Raw genomic sequence first — 17723 nt, 5'->3', positions numbered from 1 at the left:
TTAAGAACAACTATCTCTAACGAGCACATAGGACAATAGGTGGGGATAAGTCCTTCTACTTTTATCCTCTTCTATTCTGGTTTATAAAAAGTAAAGACACATATACAAAGACAAAAACAAACTGCACTTCCTAGATGTATATAAAATACCAATTAAATGTCGAGAACGCCTACTATAATTTCTGGAAAATAAAGAAGGCCAGTTGGGGAGAAACGCTTTAGAATGAGGGCTGTACCTACAGTTCTGAAGATTCGGCTTAGGGCAAGTTAAGCGAGGCATTACAGGTAAGTGCCAGTGTCCTAAGCAAGTTAAGGAAAAAGGGATGTCTCTTTAAAAAAAAAAAAAAAGCATTATGAAGAAATTATTTTAGTTTGTATTTGGAGGCAGAACAGCCAGGTGTATCTAAGTAAGACATTTCCCATGGCCCTGACCCAGAAAGCAGGCGGGTTCTAGTAGATGGAATCATCAGAAGTTTGAAGTGTGGATCGTTCTACCGGATGCATGGAATACGGAAAAAGATAGCAGTTGGATACAATAACTATATACGAACTAATGATATAAAGGAGTAGCCCTTGGAACATTAATAAATATTTATTGCCCTAGATAAATGCATTTTGAAATTGTTTCCTGTATTTTAATGACTGTAAATCTTCCACAATAATCCATGAAAATGCCCACCTCCTACCTCCTGCACACCTAACGCAAGATCTCACAAGGTCCTCAGGAGAGAATAAATCATACTTGGATGCCAAATTACCCGAGAACACTTTGATACACTAGGAATGCAGAAGCTCCTTGCAAAGTACATAAGCAATTCGGGGCTAGGTTTTATTTAAGGATCAGTGATGGCTACTAGTCTTCACCAACTGTAAATCTGACAACTCTGTCTCCACAATGAAATCATCCACTAGAGCTTCTCAATAGACCAATTAACAGCTGGCTAAATTGATAACAGAATGCAAAAATGTCTTTCCAGATTCGGTTCCCATAGTGTCTGCATGCCTTCGTATTCTACCTATAAGAAAATCTTACTACGTTTCTCCTGGCTTTAAATTTATGTGCAGCAGGACAAGTAGGAATTCCACTGCAGTGGGCAACTTAAAAAACAACATGGAAAACACCTTCCCCAAAGAAACAAATAAGAGGGCTGAAAGCCAGGCTGGTAATTCAAATGCCTCCTTCCTTTCTCACATGACTTACCTTAGAATTCATTTCCATGTGGTATTTGGCACAAGCTCGAAGCTGAGTCACCCAGAATTGTTTCTCTTTTGCATCAGCAGCTAAAATAGAGAAAACAGAGAAAGAAATGATTGCAGAGATTGTTCCAAAACACATCCAACTTATTTCTACACCCACCTAAGGGGGTGGGGAGCCTGGGGAGTGAGAGGTAGCGAGAAGGTGGGGAAGCGAGCACAGATCACAACGTTCTCAAGCGGCCTGTACTAACACCAAAACAGAGACTGCACTGAATCCCACGGAAAATCCTCTCTTGAGCCATATGAAAAATGGATTCTGAAATACCCGTTATAAGAATAATTTTGCCATTTTTTAGCCTCCTCTGAAAAAAGTCATTTCTATAATACTTATTTAAAAAGGCAGCAGGCAAGGAACCACATGCTTATTTTCAAATGCCTCTAACCTTGTGTAGCTAATATGAGTGTCAAGCGGCACTTTTTTATTTTTACTTTTATTTTTTTGAGAGAGTCTCGCTCTGTCACCCAGGCTGGGATGCAGTGGCGCCATCTCAGCTCACTGCAAGCTCTGCCTCCTGGGTTCATACCATTCTTCTGCCTCAGCCTCCTGAGTAGCTGGGACTACAGGCACCCGCCACCAGGCCCAGCTATTTTTTTTTTTTTTTGCATTTTTTTAGTAGAGATGGGGTTTCACTGTGTTAGCCAGGATGGTCTCGATCTCCTGACCTCGTGATCCACCCTCCTTGGCCTACCAAAGTGCTGGGATTACAGGCTGAGCCACCACACCCGGCCTCAACGGGCACTTTTTCAGGGCCTTTTGCTATCTACCAGGGCTGTATTGTGGTGTTATTAGCATTTACAAAATAAGCATTCAGTTGAATTACCATTTTAGTATGTTCTCAAAGATTCATACAATTGGAATGAGCAAGATACCAAATGCTGCCTTAGAGAGCCTCAAATTTCCCCCAAAGAGACATTAAAGTGCAAGTAGTCATGTTGTATAGTTATACCCCTCCATCTATAACCTATCTCTCCAATAATATATATAAAGTTATTCTTAAATATCATGGGCACACAACAGGTTCTAATGAAATCTAAATCATCAATTTAATCACATAAATAACTGCATAAATATTATAATACTAGCTGCATAAATGTTGACTATGAAAAAAAAATACAATGATTCCCTGCAAATTATAACTGTTTACAAAACTGGGCCTAAGTGTCGTTTGTCCATAAAACCTGACTTCAGCTTGAACTTTCAGGTGAAGAAATCCAGAGTTACCAAATGGGAAATTCTTTGGCTTAGTCCTATTCAAGGCATGAAGATGGCCCCTACAAATCCCAAATGATTTGTCTGTCAAGAGGCCTGTTACACAAGTCTGATTTACAGAGTGTACCAGGTGTAATGAACTTCCAAAGACAAAGGACTTTGCAGAAATTAGGGCCTTTTTCCTTAGTAAACTTGAAGAATTGCCAGTTTGCGGCAGTACTATCCAAAGGCTTTGCATCAAAAATACTCCCAAAAGCTGTGTGTCTCATGATATCATGATCCAACTCCTACTATGTGCAGGTAAAATGTGAAATGAGATACCAACAACCAGTTCCTTGTGGGATGGGCTAAGGACAAGCCATAAACATGCAGAAATTTATCCTTTTTTTAATAGTTAAGCTTTAGCTAAATTTAGCAATTGTGATTATTCCATGCAGATCATAAAACCTCTATATTTGCTATTAAAATTGCCCTCTAAAAAAAACCTAGGGCCTAATAATCCAAAGGATATTAATGATTCAATGGCAAAACAAGATGGCTCAATTGTCAAATTAGTTGGATATTTCTTTTGTATGGGTTTGTATCATTTTATAAACCACAGGCAGGGTGGAAAGTGCCATTACATTTTTTTGTCTGCTATTGTTTCTGCACTGACAATTTATTAAGCAATAAATGGCAAAGCAAAGCCAAGGACCATATAAATCTAGCCAGCTGGAATGCACACTGCATGAATCTCAAGAGAACATGAATCTTATCACATTCCTGAAAATTTTTTATCAACTATAGACATTTTTACTTCCTAGGTTTTTGGATTGTTTTATGGATTCTGAAATATGACTTGTATATAGATAATAAACATTAGCTTATTCCATCTCTTGGGTAGTAAAGCTTGGCAGAAGAATGGTGAAAATTGGGCTGAGAGGTGAGGAATGTAGTTCCTCAGTCTGACTTTGCAGAGGCAGCTGATCATGGTCAAGAACAGATAGCAAGCAGCCGTTTCTTCGTACTTAGTCAAAAGAAAATGTTACATTAAAAAAGGCAGAATTTTCAACCACCTCTCAATACTTGATACATACTACTTTTCCTCAGGCCTTGATAGATAATATAGACTCTGCGTGTCCGTGTGTGTGTGTGTGTGTGTGTGTGTGTGTGTGTGTGCGCGCACGCACTTGTGGGCATTTGGATTTGTTGTTTCGTTTCATTATTTTATTAGAAGAAAAGTGGCAGAAGAATCACAGCAATGCAACCATAACAGATCCTGGTAGAATGATCTAGCAATCAAATTACACTGCAATTTTATTACAAGTCTGACATTTCTGTGTGACGGATGTGTCTTGAGGGTGAATACTGGACTCCCTGGAAAGTCATCCTCATTTCCGGGATGCTGGGCAGGTATCTATTTTCTTTTTTTTCTTTATTAAAGCAAAGATATCCATTTTCAAGAAGCAAAGAAAAGGGAAGAAAGCATACAAAGGGACATTAACTCCATTCCAGTTGGCTTCTCACCAGGCTCTATGACAGTGGATTGAATAAAACTCAAATAAAGGGGCACTTTACTAAGAAATGGTTCTAGAGAAACTTTGGGGGGAAAACACTAGGACTCTTAAAGTGCTTGTTTTGCCCTTATCGCACAGCCCTCGCAGGGCACTGTAGTGAAGATTCATACTATTAGGTCAAAGAAAATATACTGAGCTAACACTTAAGATCTTCGAAGTCCTAAGGCACGCTGCTTTGGCAATCACTCACCTTTCCTTTGTCCTTAATTCCTCAGTTAATTAGGACAAGTAATTCCCAATGTCAGCTCCATCTCCCCACCCCAGGGATAAGAGGGGCAATGTCTGTCACCACAGAGTCCTCCAAACACAGCAAACTGTCAAAGGCAATTTAAAAAAAACCAAAAAATCAAAAAACAAGAGAGCCATCACCATGGCAACTAGAGGCCTGTCTGAAAAGTTACCGGGAGAAGAACGCACCTCTCAGTTTAAACATCTCTCCATTAGCAGAGTACACGACCAGCATGTGGGGAGCTTCATCGCTCAGGGACACTATGGCTCCAGATAAAGACAGGATTCCTCGAGGCTTCTGGTGTTTGCTTTGCTCATTCACAAAGTACTGCAGGATGCCAGCCTCGAAATCCAGTACGAAGTACCTGCACAGAGAAACCACAGTACATCATTTGTCTCTCCTACCCTATTCTGCACAGCAAAGCAGAGAAAAGCAAAGTGATCCAGAAGTCAACATCAAGACCCCACATCCAGGAAGCTGGAAACCAAAAGTCCCTCCCAGATGCCCACAGAAGTTAGCCTGAGTAGGGAGAGAGCACTGGATTCTTAAATCAGAGTGGAGCTCATAATGGGGCACTTGTGGGCAAGGGCCAGGACCACTCAGGATTTGGTGCCATGCCCACACTTCACCCAGTACCCATGGATACCACATTAAACCTCAGAATGGCAGAGACCGGCAGAAGCACTGCAACACAGCCTCTTGCAACATGCTCCACATGAATTCACAGGAACAGCTGAAATTCACAAGGCCTCCAGGAGAGGTAGTTTCACACCCAGATAGCAGCAGCAAGCTTGGTCTCCAACTTCCTGCCAGTGGCATGGGTACCATAAGGAGCCTGAGCACCTGGCAGCATCTGTCAGGGAACTGGAGGTGCTTCTGCAACCATCTGGACACGCTCCAGCAGGCCCATTCACACAAAGGCAAGGATTCCCCCTGCTCTGGGACGTTGAAATGCCACTGAACTCTACATCCACGGTAAAAGAAGAAGAACTGCAATTTGCTTAAATCACACAATGAATCTTTGTAGCCAAATATCTGGCCTGTTAATTTTCTCAAGCTATTACCTAGGAAATAGTCAAGACAATTTCCCCTTCTCCACCAGAATGGAAATGTCTTCACCTGAGCCTCGGATTCTTACTGTGGCCTTGAGGCCCGCCCCTGCTGACTTTTCTACCTTCTCACTTCATCTTCCACTGACACTAGTCTTTTCTCTCTTCCTTCATAGTCACCAAGTTGCCTCCTGCCGCAGGACCTTTGCACATGCTGTTCTTGCTGTCTGCAGCAGTTACTCAAACTGCGGTCTGCAAATTTTGATGGTCTACAAACTGTTACCAGTCCACCACAGCCTTTTGAAACATTTCCTTCATTTGGCTTTGTTTCAATATCCAAATGCATAGATCAGTTGGACAAGTCTCAACAGTTCAGAAATTGTCAAACACACATGGTCCACACAAGCTACATACTAGTCATGAACCAATAATAGTGCAATTGGCGGATGGGGGGAAGCAGGTCCTTCACTACAGTTTGAAAAACACTTGCCCAGAATGCTACTCCCCCTGCCTGGAATATGGTTCCTACCCCTTCTTGCCATGTTAAGTTCTCCTGACCGGGTCAAATATTCTTTCTTGTAGCACTTTGAAATGCTCCCTCGTGGCACTGGCCCCATTTGAAGTCTACATTTGTGTGATTATCTGATTCAATGACTGATTTCCCCACTAGACTACACTCTGCAGAGGTGGAAAGTGTTTTCCTGCCCACAGAACCCAGCAGTGTGCCTGATACTTCATTGCTACTCAGTTAGCACTTGTGAAAGGAATGAATAAAGAAAAAAAAACCTACTAAATCCCACGTTTCTCCATCCATACATCAAAGCACTCGGGTCATACAGTGAACTGATAGAGGCAATGCAACATATTTTACATTTTTTGAGGGATGCATGGCGAGACTCAACATACTGTCTGTACCACCAACCCAGGGACTTTTCACAGTTTTAATATTACATTGCACTACATTCCTTTCGATGCCATCATATTTTTGCAAAGAGTTTCAGCAGGTGCTACGATTAAAAAAAAAAAATCAACGTAGAACAGGAAAAGAACAGCAATGTCCAGTATGATTCCAAGGTTTGAGAAACTGTGCAGTACCCACAGGTACACACATCCCATTAACAAGTAATTGTGGTTATTTAAGAAACTAAAATATTTTTCTTTCAATTGATAGTTATTATTTTTTCAAATAGCTACTGAGTTGTTTAGACATAAATATGTATGAGGTTGTTTGGAACTAACCACTTAAAAAATGAATCTGTTAGATATTTATTTTAACCTAGAAGCACCAACAACCAGCAAAGTTCACAAACCCCTAACCTAATTTATTCTCACAATAACCTAACAGAATAGATGTTATCCCCACATTAGACGTATCCTGAGACTTGAAGAAATTTAAAATCCAAGTTCAACTCTTTTGTGTCCAAAGTTCAGGCTTAGGTCCACTCCAGCAAGCTGAAACTCCTTGATTCTCACTCAAGTCCTTCCTTATAACTTCTCCATCTCACTTCTCCAGGACCTATTTACATACTTCATTCTCCAAATCTCCCTGCTCCAACAGAGATAATGAAGCTGAAAGCTCCTTTGCCTGGCAATAGAGGTCCCTACTTATGGCCTCTGCCAGCGAGCAAGGCGCAGCCATCTCATTAGCACATGACTGCCCAGGTGGCAGTCCTTCAAAGCTCCAGTTCCTCTAAGAAATCGTCCACTTTGAATTATTTTTAATATTTCTGATGGTCTGGCCAAGACTACTATCTATTTTACTCTTCTTCCCTCTTATCTCTCAAGTCATTCTAATAAAGGTTTTTCTGGTTCTCATAAACAGCGTGGATAAATGAAGACGCAAAAATTTGTCAGAACCAGGGCTATTCAAAGTGTGATCCCCAAGCCGGCAGTAACAACATTGCCTGGGGTCTTGTTAGAAATGGAAAATCTTGAGCCCCACCCAAGCCCTGCTGAATCAGAAACTCTGTTTTAACAAGCTTCCAGGTAATCTGCTGCAGGTGAAGTGTGAAAATCACTGGCATAAACTACCATCAACAAATCCCTTTCCCCCTCTTCCAGAGAAGTCACATCCAGAACATATTTCTCAGCTTTCCCTGCACTTAGGGTGTGGCTCTTTGAGCTTTAGCCAATAGAATGTGAGCAGAAGTGTGCACACACGCACACACACACACACACACACGCACTGGAATGGAGACAACCTACAGCACAACTTGGGAGAGTCTGGGTCCCTAAAACACCACCTGGAAGAGCATCACCTGCTGAGCAACACCCACATCAGACCACTATATTAATAAGAAAGAAACTGTAATTAGGCCACGGGGATCAGTATCTGTTATAGCAACTGCTAGCCTTACATTAACAAAAACACAAAAAACCCTTATTTGTATGCTCAGATCCTTCTACTTGAAATTTGCCCCTATTCTTTAATGTGGGGCAAAATCCAAACTCCCTCAGTGAGAGAAGAACCAGCGTAACTTCTGAGCAGCAAATGGTCAAATTATTTAAGGGCTGACTCTGCCTTCTCTTGTGGAGTGTCTTCCACTTGACCTATATTTAATGTCATTGTGACTGTGGCTGTGCAGACAATGCTCATGGCAAGTCAGAACATGAACAATCATCCTTTCAAAATGAGGAAGGAGACTAGGTAGGCTCACACTACAGCACGTTGTGCCATGTGTGCCCCCCTACACACACCTGCAGACACAGCACTGCAGCATCCCCTTTGACAAGCATGCCACCTTTTTTTTTTTTTTTTTTTTTTTTTTGAGATGGAGTCTCGCTTCTTCGCCCAGGCTAGAGTACAATGGCATGATCTTAGCTCACTGCAACCTCCACCTCCCAGGTTCAAGTGATTTTCCTGCCTCAGCCTCCCCAGTAGCTGGGATTACAGGCACCACCAGGCCCAACTAATTTTTTTTTGTATTTTTAGTAGAGACAGGGTTTCCTCATGTTGGCCAGTCTGGTCTCAAACTCCTGACCTCAGGTGATCTGCCCACCTCGGCCTCCCAAAGTGCTAGGATTACAGGCATGAGCCTTTTTTTTTTTTTTTTTTTTTTTTTGAGACAGAGTCTTGCTCTGTTAGGCAGGACTGCAATGGTGTGATCTTGGCTTACTGCAACTTCCGCCTCCCGGGTTCAAGGGATTCTCCTGCCTCAGCCTCCAGAGTAGCTGAGATTACAGGCGCCTGCCACCATGCCCAGCTACTTTTTGCATTTTCAGTAGAGACAGGGTTTTGCCATGTTGGCCAGGCTGGACTCGAACTCCTGACTTCAGGTGATCCACCTGCCTCAGCCTCCCCAAGTGCTGGAATTACAGGCATGAGCCACCGTGCCTGGCCACATGCCACTCTTACACAAACGGAAGTAGAAAAGGAAGGGGATAAACTTTCAATGAAAAGGCAAAGTAACTTGCCCTCAGTTTCCCCATCTACTCTATGCCATTGACTGGAATGAAGCAAAGGCTTAACTTTTCTATCCTTACCACTCCTACCAACTTATCCACAGAGAACCTGCCAGCTTGCCACCTTTTCTCTCTCCTAGAGGCAGCTTCCCAAATGCATCCTGTTCAAACAAATAATTATGTATTTGAAGAGGACATTATTTAGGAGCTGGTACAAAGAAATGAATTGAACGCAGTTTTTTTTTCAGTAAGGATGACAGAATAACCAATTGATGTCACATTATATAGGATATAGGGACACATTAATGATTTTTCACATTACCTATTTCAAACTGACATCTTTAACTTTCTGCCTCAGACGGAAAAAAAGAACATGTTTCCACTGCTTTCTAAAATAGTTTCAATGCAAATGCACAGGTTGAATCATGTACTAAGGAGAGTTATCAATAATTTACTCCTCTTCTAAAGACAGTTAAAACTTTTGTATTTGGAGGGGACTGATGGGATACTATCTGATTAAAAATTGCAACAGATTAAACAAGTGTTCTTTCAGCATGGCCTTTGACAGTTCAGTCAGCTTATGTCATATATAGGTAAGGACTGTCCATACAGCATTAAGAAGAATTCCTGTGGGTCACATTCCCTGGTAGGAAAGAAATTAAATTTGGTTTCCCATAGGGTCATGGCTTTGTCAGGTACTGCTGTTAGGAGCCCGCAGCTGTATCTGAAAGTCACAGCTTTCACTGTAAGTGGAAAAGTAAACCGTATTTCTGGATTGGGCCTCATTAAACCAAGTGAAATTGTTACATAAAATCCTGAAACATTCTTAAAGATCTTCCCTTCTAGAGAACGGAATAAGGCAAATCTAATTCCTAGGTCCTGGGGTTTATTAATTAACTTCTTGAAGCTACAGTGTGCATGCAACTTGACTGCTGTGTTGGTGAACTTAGTACACAGAGAGAACATACTTTCTTTGCTATGTTAAAAATAACATCAGTAAAAGAGGAAAAAAACTCAAAGCATGTGCTGCAGGGAGAAAGGGAAAATGAGAGAAGAAAGCAAACAAACCCATGAGGAAAGCCATCTTAATTCTCACCAGGCTAGCTTCTTGGTGAAACCCTTGCTCAATCCCAAAGCTAGGAGATAGGGCAAGTGTAGTCCCCTTCCTGGGAAGGGCTGAGGACAAGCCATTGCCTACTAACATCCTTCAGATATATCCACTGTTTCCAAAGGAAACACAAATGCACACATATATACCCTCATATACACTTATATATGTGACACACTCACGCTGATGCCCACAAACATACATGCATCTCACACACACTATACATATAAACACACTCACACAGGTACTTGCATTCATGCTTACACATGTTCACACTCACATACTCACTAGCTCATGCACACTTGCACAACTGGAGGCATCAGGAGTGTTACACACTCACACATTCATAACCACCCATGCACTCACCCTTGAAGGTGCATTTGCACATATTCACACTCACCTGCACATGTTCTCACTCATTCACATCCACACACTGCACTGCCCTTACCTACTACTGTGCCTTGCCGGTCTTGCATCTCTGAGGCCTCATCTGTCTGCACAGGCACCCATTTCATTGCTGCCTCTACACCCCCATCTACCTGACATAGTTTCATTAAGGTTCAACTTTAGAATCTAAAAGTTGACAAAAGCATACATGTTTCCTTTGTGGGGGAAGGAACTGGGCCTAGGATTTCACCAACAACCCTTAGCCAAACCCCAGGCAAGAAGAGAAATAGAAAGGAGAGGCCGGGTGCAGTGGCTCATGCCTATACTCCCAGCACTTTGGGAGTCTGAGATGGGTGGATCACCTGAGATCAGGAGTTCAAGCCCAGCCTGACCAACATGGTGAAACCCCATCTCTACTAAAAATACAAAAAAAAAAATTAGCCCAGCATGGTGGCAGGTGCCTGTAATCCTAGCTACCCGAGAGGCTGAGGCAGGAGAATCGCTTGAACCCAGGATGCGGAGGTGGCAGCGAGCCAAGATCACACCATTGCACCCCGGCCTGAGAAATAAGAGTGAAACTCCGTCTCAAAAAAAAAAAAAGGAGGAGATGGGGGGTGGGGGGCTGCAGTGGGAAACAGCTCACTCATGCTGACAGCAAGAATTTATAGCCAAACTACAAGAGAATTACAAACATGCATGAAAAAAATCTTTCTTTGAAGCACTTTGCTAGACAGGCTGGTTCTAACAAAAAGCAAAATCATTTCATCTAAATTTAAAAGTGAAAATTAAAACGACAAGCATAAAGGGCCCACGAAGGGGAGGTTATGGCCCTCTCTTTAATGACTGAGCAGCACACCTTACATAGCCACATTACTGCTATTACCAAGAGGGGCTCAGACTCCTCTTAGCCCTGGTGAGGATCAGCCCCTCACTGCCACACAAGATGGCCAAGTCCAGAGCCATGAAGGCCCCTTACCTACCCAAGCCCACCTTCTGCCATGTGAAAGAGGAATGAGCACCAAGCTCCCAGCTGACCGCAGCCTCCTGGAGAAGTGGACCTCCCTGCTGAGATCTGCCTCGCCTTCCTCAGGCCTCTGTCTTCTGAGATGCATCTGCTCCAAACTGCTGGACTGCAGGAACAGGGCCTGTGAACAGACTTCTGCACCCTATCTTGTCCTGACCAATGGTAACTATGCCATGTTCTTCAGCTTAAGACCCTTCTCCTGGCCTGACGCGGTAGATCACGCCTATAATCCCTGCACTTTGGGAGGCCGAGGCGGGCGGATCGCGAGGTCAGGAGTTCGAGACCAGCCTGGCCAATATGGTAAAACCTCGTCTCTACTAAAAACACAAAAATTAGCTGGGCGTGGTGGCGTGCACCTGTACTCCCAGCTACTCAGGAGGCTGAGGCAGAAGAATCGCCGGAACCCAGGAGGCAGGGATGCAGTGAGCCGAGATCATGCCACTGCACTCCAGCCTAGGCGACAGAGTGAGACTCCGTCTCAAAAAAAAAGAAAACCCTTCTCCGTGTGGGATAGTTACACCTGACTCTTCCAGAGTTGCAGTCAACAGACACCCCTACAAACACACAAATGGCAGAGACTGAGACCCTTCCTACCCTCAGCATCTCCCCTCCCCCATGGTTCCCACTAAAAGATTTGCCTGGTGCAAGGTCCAAGCTGGAAGGAGCAGTTCTTTCCAGCAATGTACACACTGATTCTTGAGGTTTCAGTAGCCTTCCAGGTCCCTCCTGTGCACAAACATCTAAAACTTCACCATCTCTGAGATCAAGAAGCACCTTGTTTATAAAACTTTCAATCTACTACTTACAGACAAACTCAGGAAAAATCAGCAAAATAAAGCACACTCAGTAAGTGAAGTGGGGGGCCAAACTACAGATGCATTTTCTCGAGTGTCCCATATGTCTTTAAAATTAATATCACCTGGTAATCATTTATTGAACCCTTCTCATCTCCAGAGATCAACAGACTAAAGTCTGCAAAAAGTTTCCTCCTTGTAGCTACCAGTGTCACATAGGAGGTAGCTATACATCTCCAGGTGGGGCTGTTAATGCCTTAATCATTGTGGTGAAGGAAAGCACAATATATAACCCCAAAATATGCTCAACCTAGGGGGCAGAAAGAAAAGAAACTTTCTTCCTTCCCTATAGTAGTCTTGTCATCTTAGAAAAGTTTATACTCAAAAACCTTAGAGTTTCGAAGAAAATAATAAGTCTTCTAGAATTTCTCTCATGATAACCAAACTTCCTGGAAGGAAGACACTGGATCCTACAGCCAAAACCTTACAACAGGTTCCAAGGCACAGCACCTGCAGGCAAACTCAGTCCCAGCCCAACTTTAAAATCTGGAATCTTCTTAACTCTTGGAAGTTGTGGCAATGACTAGAGAAATGCAGTGGTCTTCTTACATCTCTCAGCTACTCATCTGTGACCAGAGTCCCACCACTGCCACCATCACCATCCTCCCAAACCACCAAGATGTAGAGATTCCAACACACCCCAGGTGGTACTAAATTGTCAGAGGGTCCTCAGGCTCATCACCAAGCCAGGAACAAATATAGTCTATTACATAAGAATTATATTAGAACACACTACCAGACTTCAAAATATACTACAAAGCTGTAGTATCCAAAACAGCATAGTACTGGCACAAAAAAGAGACACATAAACCAATGGAACAGAATAGAGAACTCAGAAATTAATTCCTGTATCTACAGCCAACTGATTTTTGACAAAGGCACCAAAAACATACATTGAGGAAAGCTCAGTCTCTCCAATAAATGGTGCAGGGACAACTGGATATCCATATGCAAAAGAAAGAGACTAGACCCTCATCTCTCATCCTATACAAAAATCAACTCAAAACGAATGAAAGACCTAAATGTAAGACCTGAAACTGTAAAACTACTGGAAGAAAACAAAGGGGAAATGCTGCAGGACCTTGGTCTGGGAAAAGATTTTATAAATTAGTGAGACCCCAAAAGCACAGGCAGCCAAAGCAAAAATAAACAAATGCAATCACATCAAGCTATAGAAGCTTCTGTGCAACAAAGGAAACAACAGTGAAAAGACATTCTACAGAATGGGGGAAAATACTTGCAAACTATTCATCTAACACGAGATTAATATCCAGTATATACAAGAAACTCAAACAACAGCCGAAAAAAAAAAAAAAACCCCCACGAATAATGGGCTGGGTGTGGTGGCTCACGCCTGTAATCCCAGCACTTTGGGAGGCTGAGGTGGGCAGATCACCTGAGGTCAGGAGTTCAAGACCAGCCTGGCCAACATGGTGAAACCCCATCTCCACTAAAAATACAAAAAAAATTAGCCAGGCCTGGTGATGCGTGCCTATAATCCCAGCTACTCGGGAAGCTGAGGCAGGAGAATCACTTGAACCTGCGAGGTGGAGGTTGCAGTGAGCCAAGATCACACCACTGCACTGCAGCCTGGGTGAGAGAGTGAGACTCCACCTCAGGAAAAAATAATAATAATAATCTGCTTTAAAAATAATCTGATTTTAAATTGATCATTTAAAAATGATCTGAAGATATTTCTCAAAGGATACACAAATGTCCAACAAATATATGAAAAAATGCTCAACATCACTAATCATTAGGAAAATGCAAATCAAAACCACAATGAAGAATCATCTAACCCCAGTTAGGATGGCTATTATCAAAAAGACAAAAAATAATAAATGCTGGTGAAGATACAAAGAAAAGGGAACTCATACACTATTGGAGGGAATGTAAACCAGTATAGCAATTATGGAAAACAGTATGAATACTCTTCAAAGAACTACAGATACAGCTACCATATGATCCAGCAATCCACTAATGGGATTTATCCAAAGGAAAGGAAATCAGTATATTGAAGAGACATCTGCACCCCCACGTTTAGTGCAGCATTATTCACAATAGCCAAGATGTGGAATCAAGCTGAGTGTCCAACAACAGATGAACGGATTAAGAAAATGTGGTCTATATATACAATGAAACATTATTCAGCCTTAGAAAAGAATGAAACCCTGTCATTCTCAGCAACACAGATGGAACTGAAGGACGCTATGTTAAGTGAAATAAGCAAGGAACAGAAATTTAACCACCACATATTCTCTCACTCATGTATGGAAACTTAAAAAAAAAAAAATTGACCTCCTAGAAATAAAAAGTAGAACAGAGGATACTAGGGGCTGGGAAGGGTTGGGGGAAGGGAGGGATAGAAGGAGATTTGTTAAAGGATACAAGCTTACAGCTAGACGGGAGGATTTCTAGCATTCTATAGCACAATACGATGATGCTAATGAATAATATATAGATTCAAATAGCTAGGAGGAGGATATTGAATGTTCCCAGCACAAAGAAATGATAAATGTTTGAGATGATGGATATGCTAACTACCCTGATATAATTACGGTAGGTTGTATGTGTCAAAACATCACTATGTAGCCCATAAATCTGTACAATTATGTGTCAATTTAAAATTTAATTAAAATAAAAAATAAAAAGAATGTTTCTTAAAGTTTAGTCCAGTTGCTCTCTGCTTCTCAGTTGAAAAGCTTGTTGGAAATGTGGATTCTGACTCTCAGCCTACACCTAGCGGATCTTTGTGAAGGTCAGGAAGTCAGAAATGTGAATTTCAAGAAGTTTCCCAAGTGATTCAGAAGCACCCTCAAGTACAAAAAACAGTGCAAAATCAGAGTCAAAATAAAACCTTATGTTATTCATCACCCTGTTTTCCATCTGGTATGCCAAGCATTTCTCTCAATCATTCATTCAAACACCTGAGCACCCACACACCCATATAACCAAGACGAATGTTATTTAAGCATTAGCCAACCTCATCTTGTCTTAGTCAAAAACAGCCAAACCCCAGCTTTCCTAAATCACAGCAGCCCAGACGGTGGATTTCTTGGTTTTGTCACTCTGGAAGTGTTTTTGAGAAAGATTTAAAGACGATGTTTGAAATCACCTGGCATCGAGTTCCTGCATAATGGGATCATCACCTGGCATTATGAAGGTGCTCACTTGAGCAGAGGGGCCCCAAGGGCCAGGCTGAGTGAAGCACCTCAAGATTAAGAGCCACCAGCCTGAGAGATTGCTGCTTTGGAAACCCGATAAAGCACCAGAATAAGTCAAAGTGAACGTTTAACACAAGATGTGATGCACTGAGCTTGGATTTGATCTATGATGAGATTCGATCTGCTTTTAAAGACTAGTTGATTTAAGCCCAAAAGAGCTGAGACCTGTCTTATGAGGATTAATACAGGCTTTCACAATATTGCCTCGTTTCCCTCTGAACTGTTAACTCTTGAGTTTCTGGTATCTTTAGGTGAAAATTTCGATACCAACCTGTGTCTTAATGCTCACAAATTACATCTTATTCTTGATACTGACGATGTTGGAACTTACCTGGAAATGAGCTAAGTCCTGATTCAAGTCTCTGCTTTGTACTATAACACACACATCCTGAAAGTCACACTGAAAAAATTCTGATACTAGCTAAAGCCCTGGGGTAAAAGTGGGTGAGCAACCCCAGTTTAGTACCCACCAAGAGCAAGAGAGATGGGAGCTGTCCTGTGGAGGCCAGGAGAAGCAAACCCAATCACCAACAGGCCCCATGGCTCAGCTTTTTCCCCAAACATCAGCTAAGTCTCTAAATTCCACCGTCCCTGAATTCAAAGTGTCCTTTACTTTTTCTCTAGGGGCAACAAAGCATAGAGGAAGGTGGTGTGATTCGGCAGTCAGAGACCTAATTATGCCCTAGGCCAGGGGTTTTCAGACCTTGCCCACATCAGAATCACCTGGAAGTTGGTTAAAACACAGCTCCCTGGGCCTCTCCCCCAGAGTTTATGATTCAGGAGGTCTGGGTGGAGCAGGAGAATTTGATTTCTAACAAGTTCCCAGGTGATGTTGATGCTGCTGGTAGGACCACACTTTGGGAACCACTTGTTTTCATTTTTGTGACCTTGGGCAAGTTCTTTATCCACTCTGAGACTTGATTTCCACATTTGCAAAAACAAAAAGCTGGCTGATTCGCTCTTGCAGTCCATTCCGCCATCTCTGTGCCCAAAGGTCTGCCTGCTTATAAAACAAGAATTTCCAAATGTTCATATCACATTCCTAAATGCAGACAGTAAATCAGATCTGATGCTGATGCTCATATTGCATTGTATCAGCAGTTTGATTTACTACAATGCCAACAAGACAGAACTTGAGAGCTTGTGTTTGCCATTTTTGGGGGGTGCCAGTGCCATGGAAATATTATTTGGCAGGGGCTCACACTCAGTTGTCAGTGTGGTCAACTGTACATAGGTTCTGTGATATGAATAAAGCACTCTGGATAAGTTTATTCAGGTTATGGTTAAAGAGAAGAGAATCCATATAAAAGCTCAACAATGTTTTGAAGAGGGTAGCTCCAGTCCCCAAACTAAGTTTTATTTGCAAGAATTCACTCATTTGTTTTCAGAAAAATTTTACTATCTACTATGAGCTAGGTATTGTGCTAAGGATACATGCGGTATGGGTGACAAAGTCCCTATTCAAATGGGGGAGGGAAGCAGAGAATAAAATATTCACTAAAATCAGTGCCAAACTCTGGCTGTGATTGTGTGTTGTAATAGAAGTAAGTCAATTAGTAGAATTTGACTTACTAGGGCCCGTCCAGAAACAGAAGAACTGAGATCTGAGGTGTGAAGAAATGGACTCGGGGAAGAGGAGAGGAGAGAGTTCCAGGCAGAGGAAGGAGCACGTGTATGGCCCTGAGGACGGAGTGGGTAGAGGGAATGGAGAAAAACCAGTGTGCTTGGAGCAGAGAAGGAAAGAATGTGTGTTGTTGGATGGGGCTAAAGACATAGGCAATGCAAACCATGCTGCGCCTACAAGGCATGCCGGGACTTTATCCCAACATCAAGCAGCGGCAGGGACAGAACCAGAGCTACTTTGTAGAAGGAGAATTCTAGCTCCAAAGTAGGGAAAGGCCAGGAGAGAAGCCAGGTGGGAGCAGAGGGAGCAGAAAGGCTGCTGCAGAGACTCGCTTTCTCTCAACATGACGACTGGGGAGACTAACACATTCTCTCCCCAAAAAAGTCAACTATAAAACTGGACAAAACTGTCAAAAGCAACCATTTCAGAACAGTAGAAACTGACCAAACTTTGTTAAGAACAAGCAGAGCTTGGGGATCATGCCTGGGCTGTCCCCAGCCTCCTCCTAGCAATGCTGACTGGTAGTTCAACCGGGGCGGCAGGGTTCTGCTGCCTGAGGGAGAGGGAGAGGGCGAGGGCGAGGGCGAGCGCAATTGCTCACATGATTCGGATCATCATCAGTTAAAGTGGCAATTGCAGGTAGACGCAGTGGGAAGACCACGGGCTCCACTGGCCTGAGGTTGCTGCCCAGTTTGGAGCAAGCCATGGACCAGCAGACTAGCCAGGGATTTAATTGTGAATTTCAGGAGGTGAGAAAACCATGGGGCTAAACTTTTCATGTATCTGTTAACCAGTGGTTG

The 17723-nt window shown here is 42.6% G+C and overlaps 1 protein-coding gene across 1 annotated transcript in view; it reads right to left on the bottom strand.

Annotated features, from left to right (window-relative positions):
• OSBPL10 (oxysterol binding protein like 10) overlaps positions 1 to 17723 on the bottom strand; it is a 336085-nt gene that overhangs the window by 223658 nt on the left and 94704 nt on the right. Inside the window, exons 2-3 of the mRNA XM_032162229.2 lie at positions 4440 to 4615; positions 1201 to 1280 (exon numbers count right to left, since the gene is read on the bottom strand). Coding sequence (XP_032018120.1) covers positions 1201 to 1280; positions 4440 to 4615 — 256 coding nt within the window. The remainder of the gene's footprint in view (positions 1 to 1200; positions 1281 to 4439; positions 4616 to 17723) is intronic.

This window comes from Hylobates moloch, unplaced genomic scaffold (genome assembly GCF_009828535.3).
Source record: "Hylobates moloch isolate HMO894 unplaced genomic scaffold, HMol_V3 SCAFFOLD_8, whole genome shotgun sequence".
NCBI lineage: Eukaryota > Metazoa > Chordata > Mammalia > Primates > Hylobatidae > Hylobates > Hylobates moloch.
The sequence above is the reverse complement of the archived record's forward strand: the minus strand, read 5'-3'. Positions and strand labels throughout refer to the sequence as shown.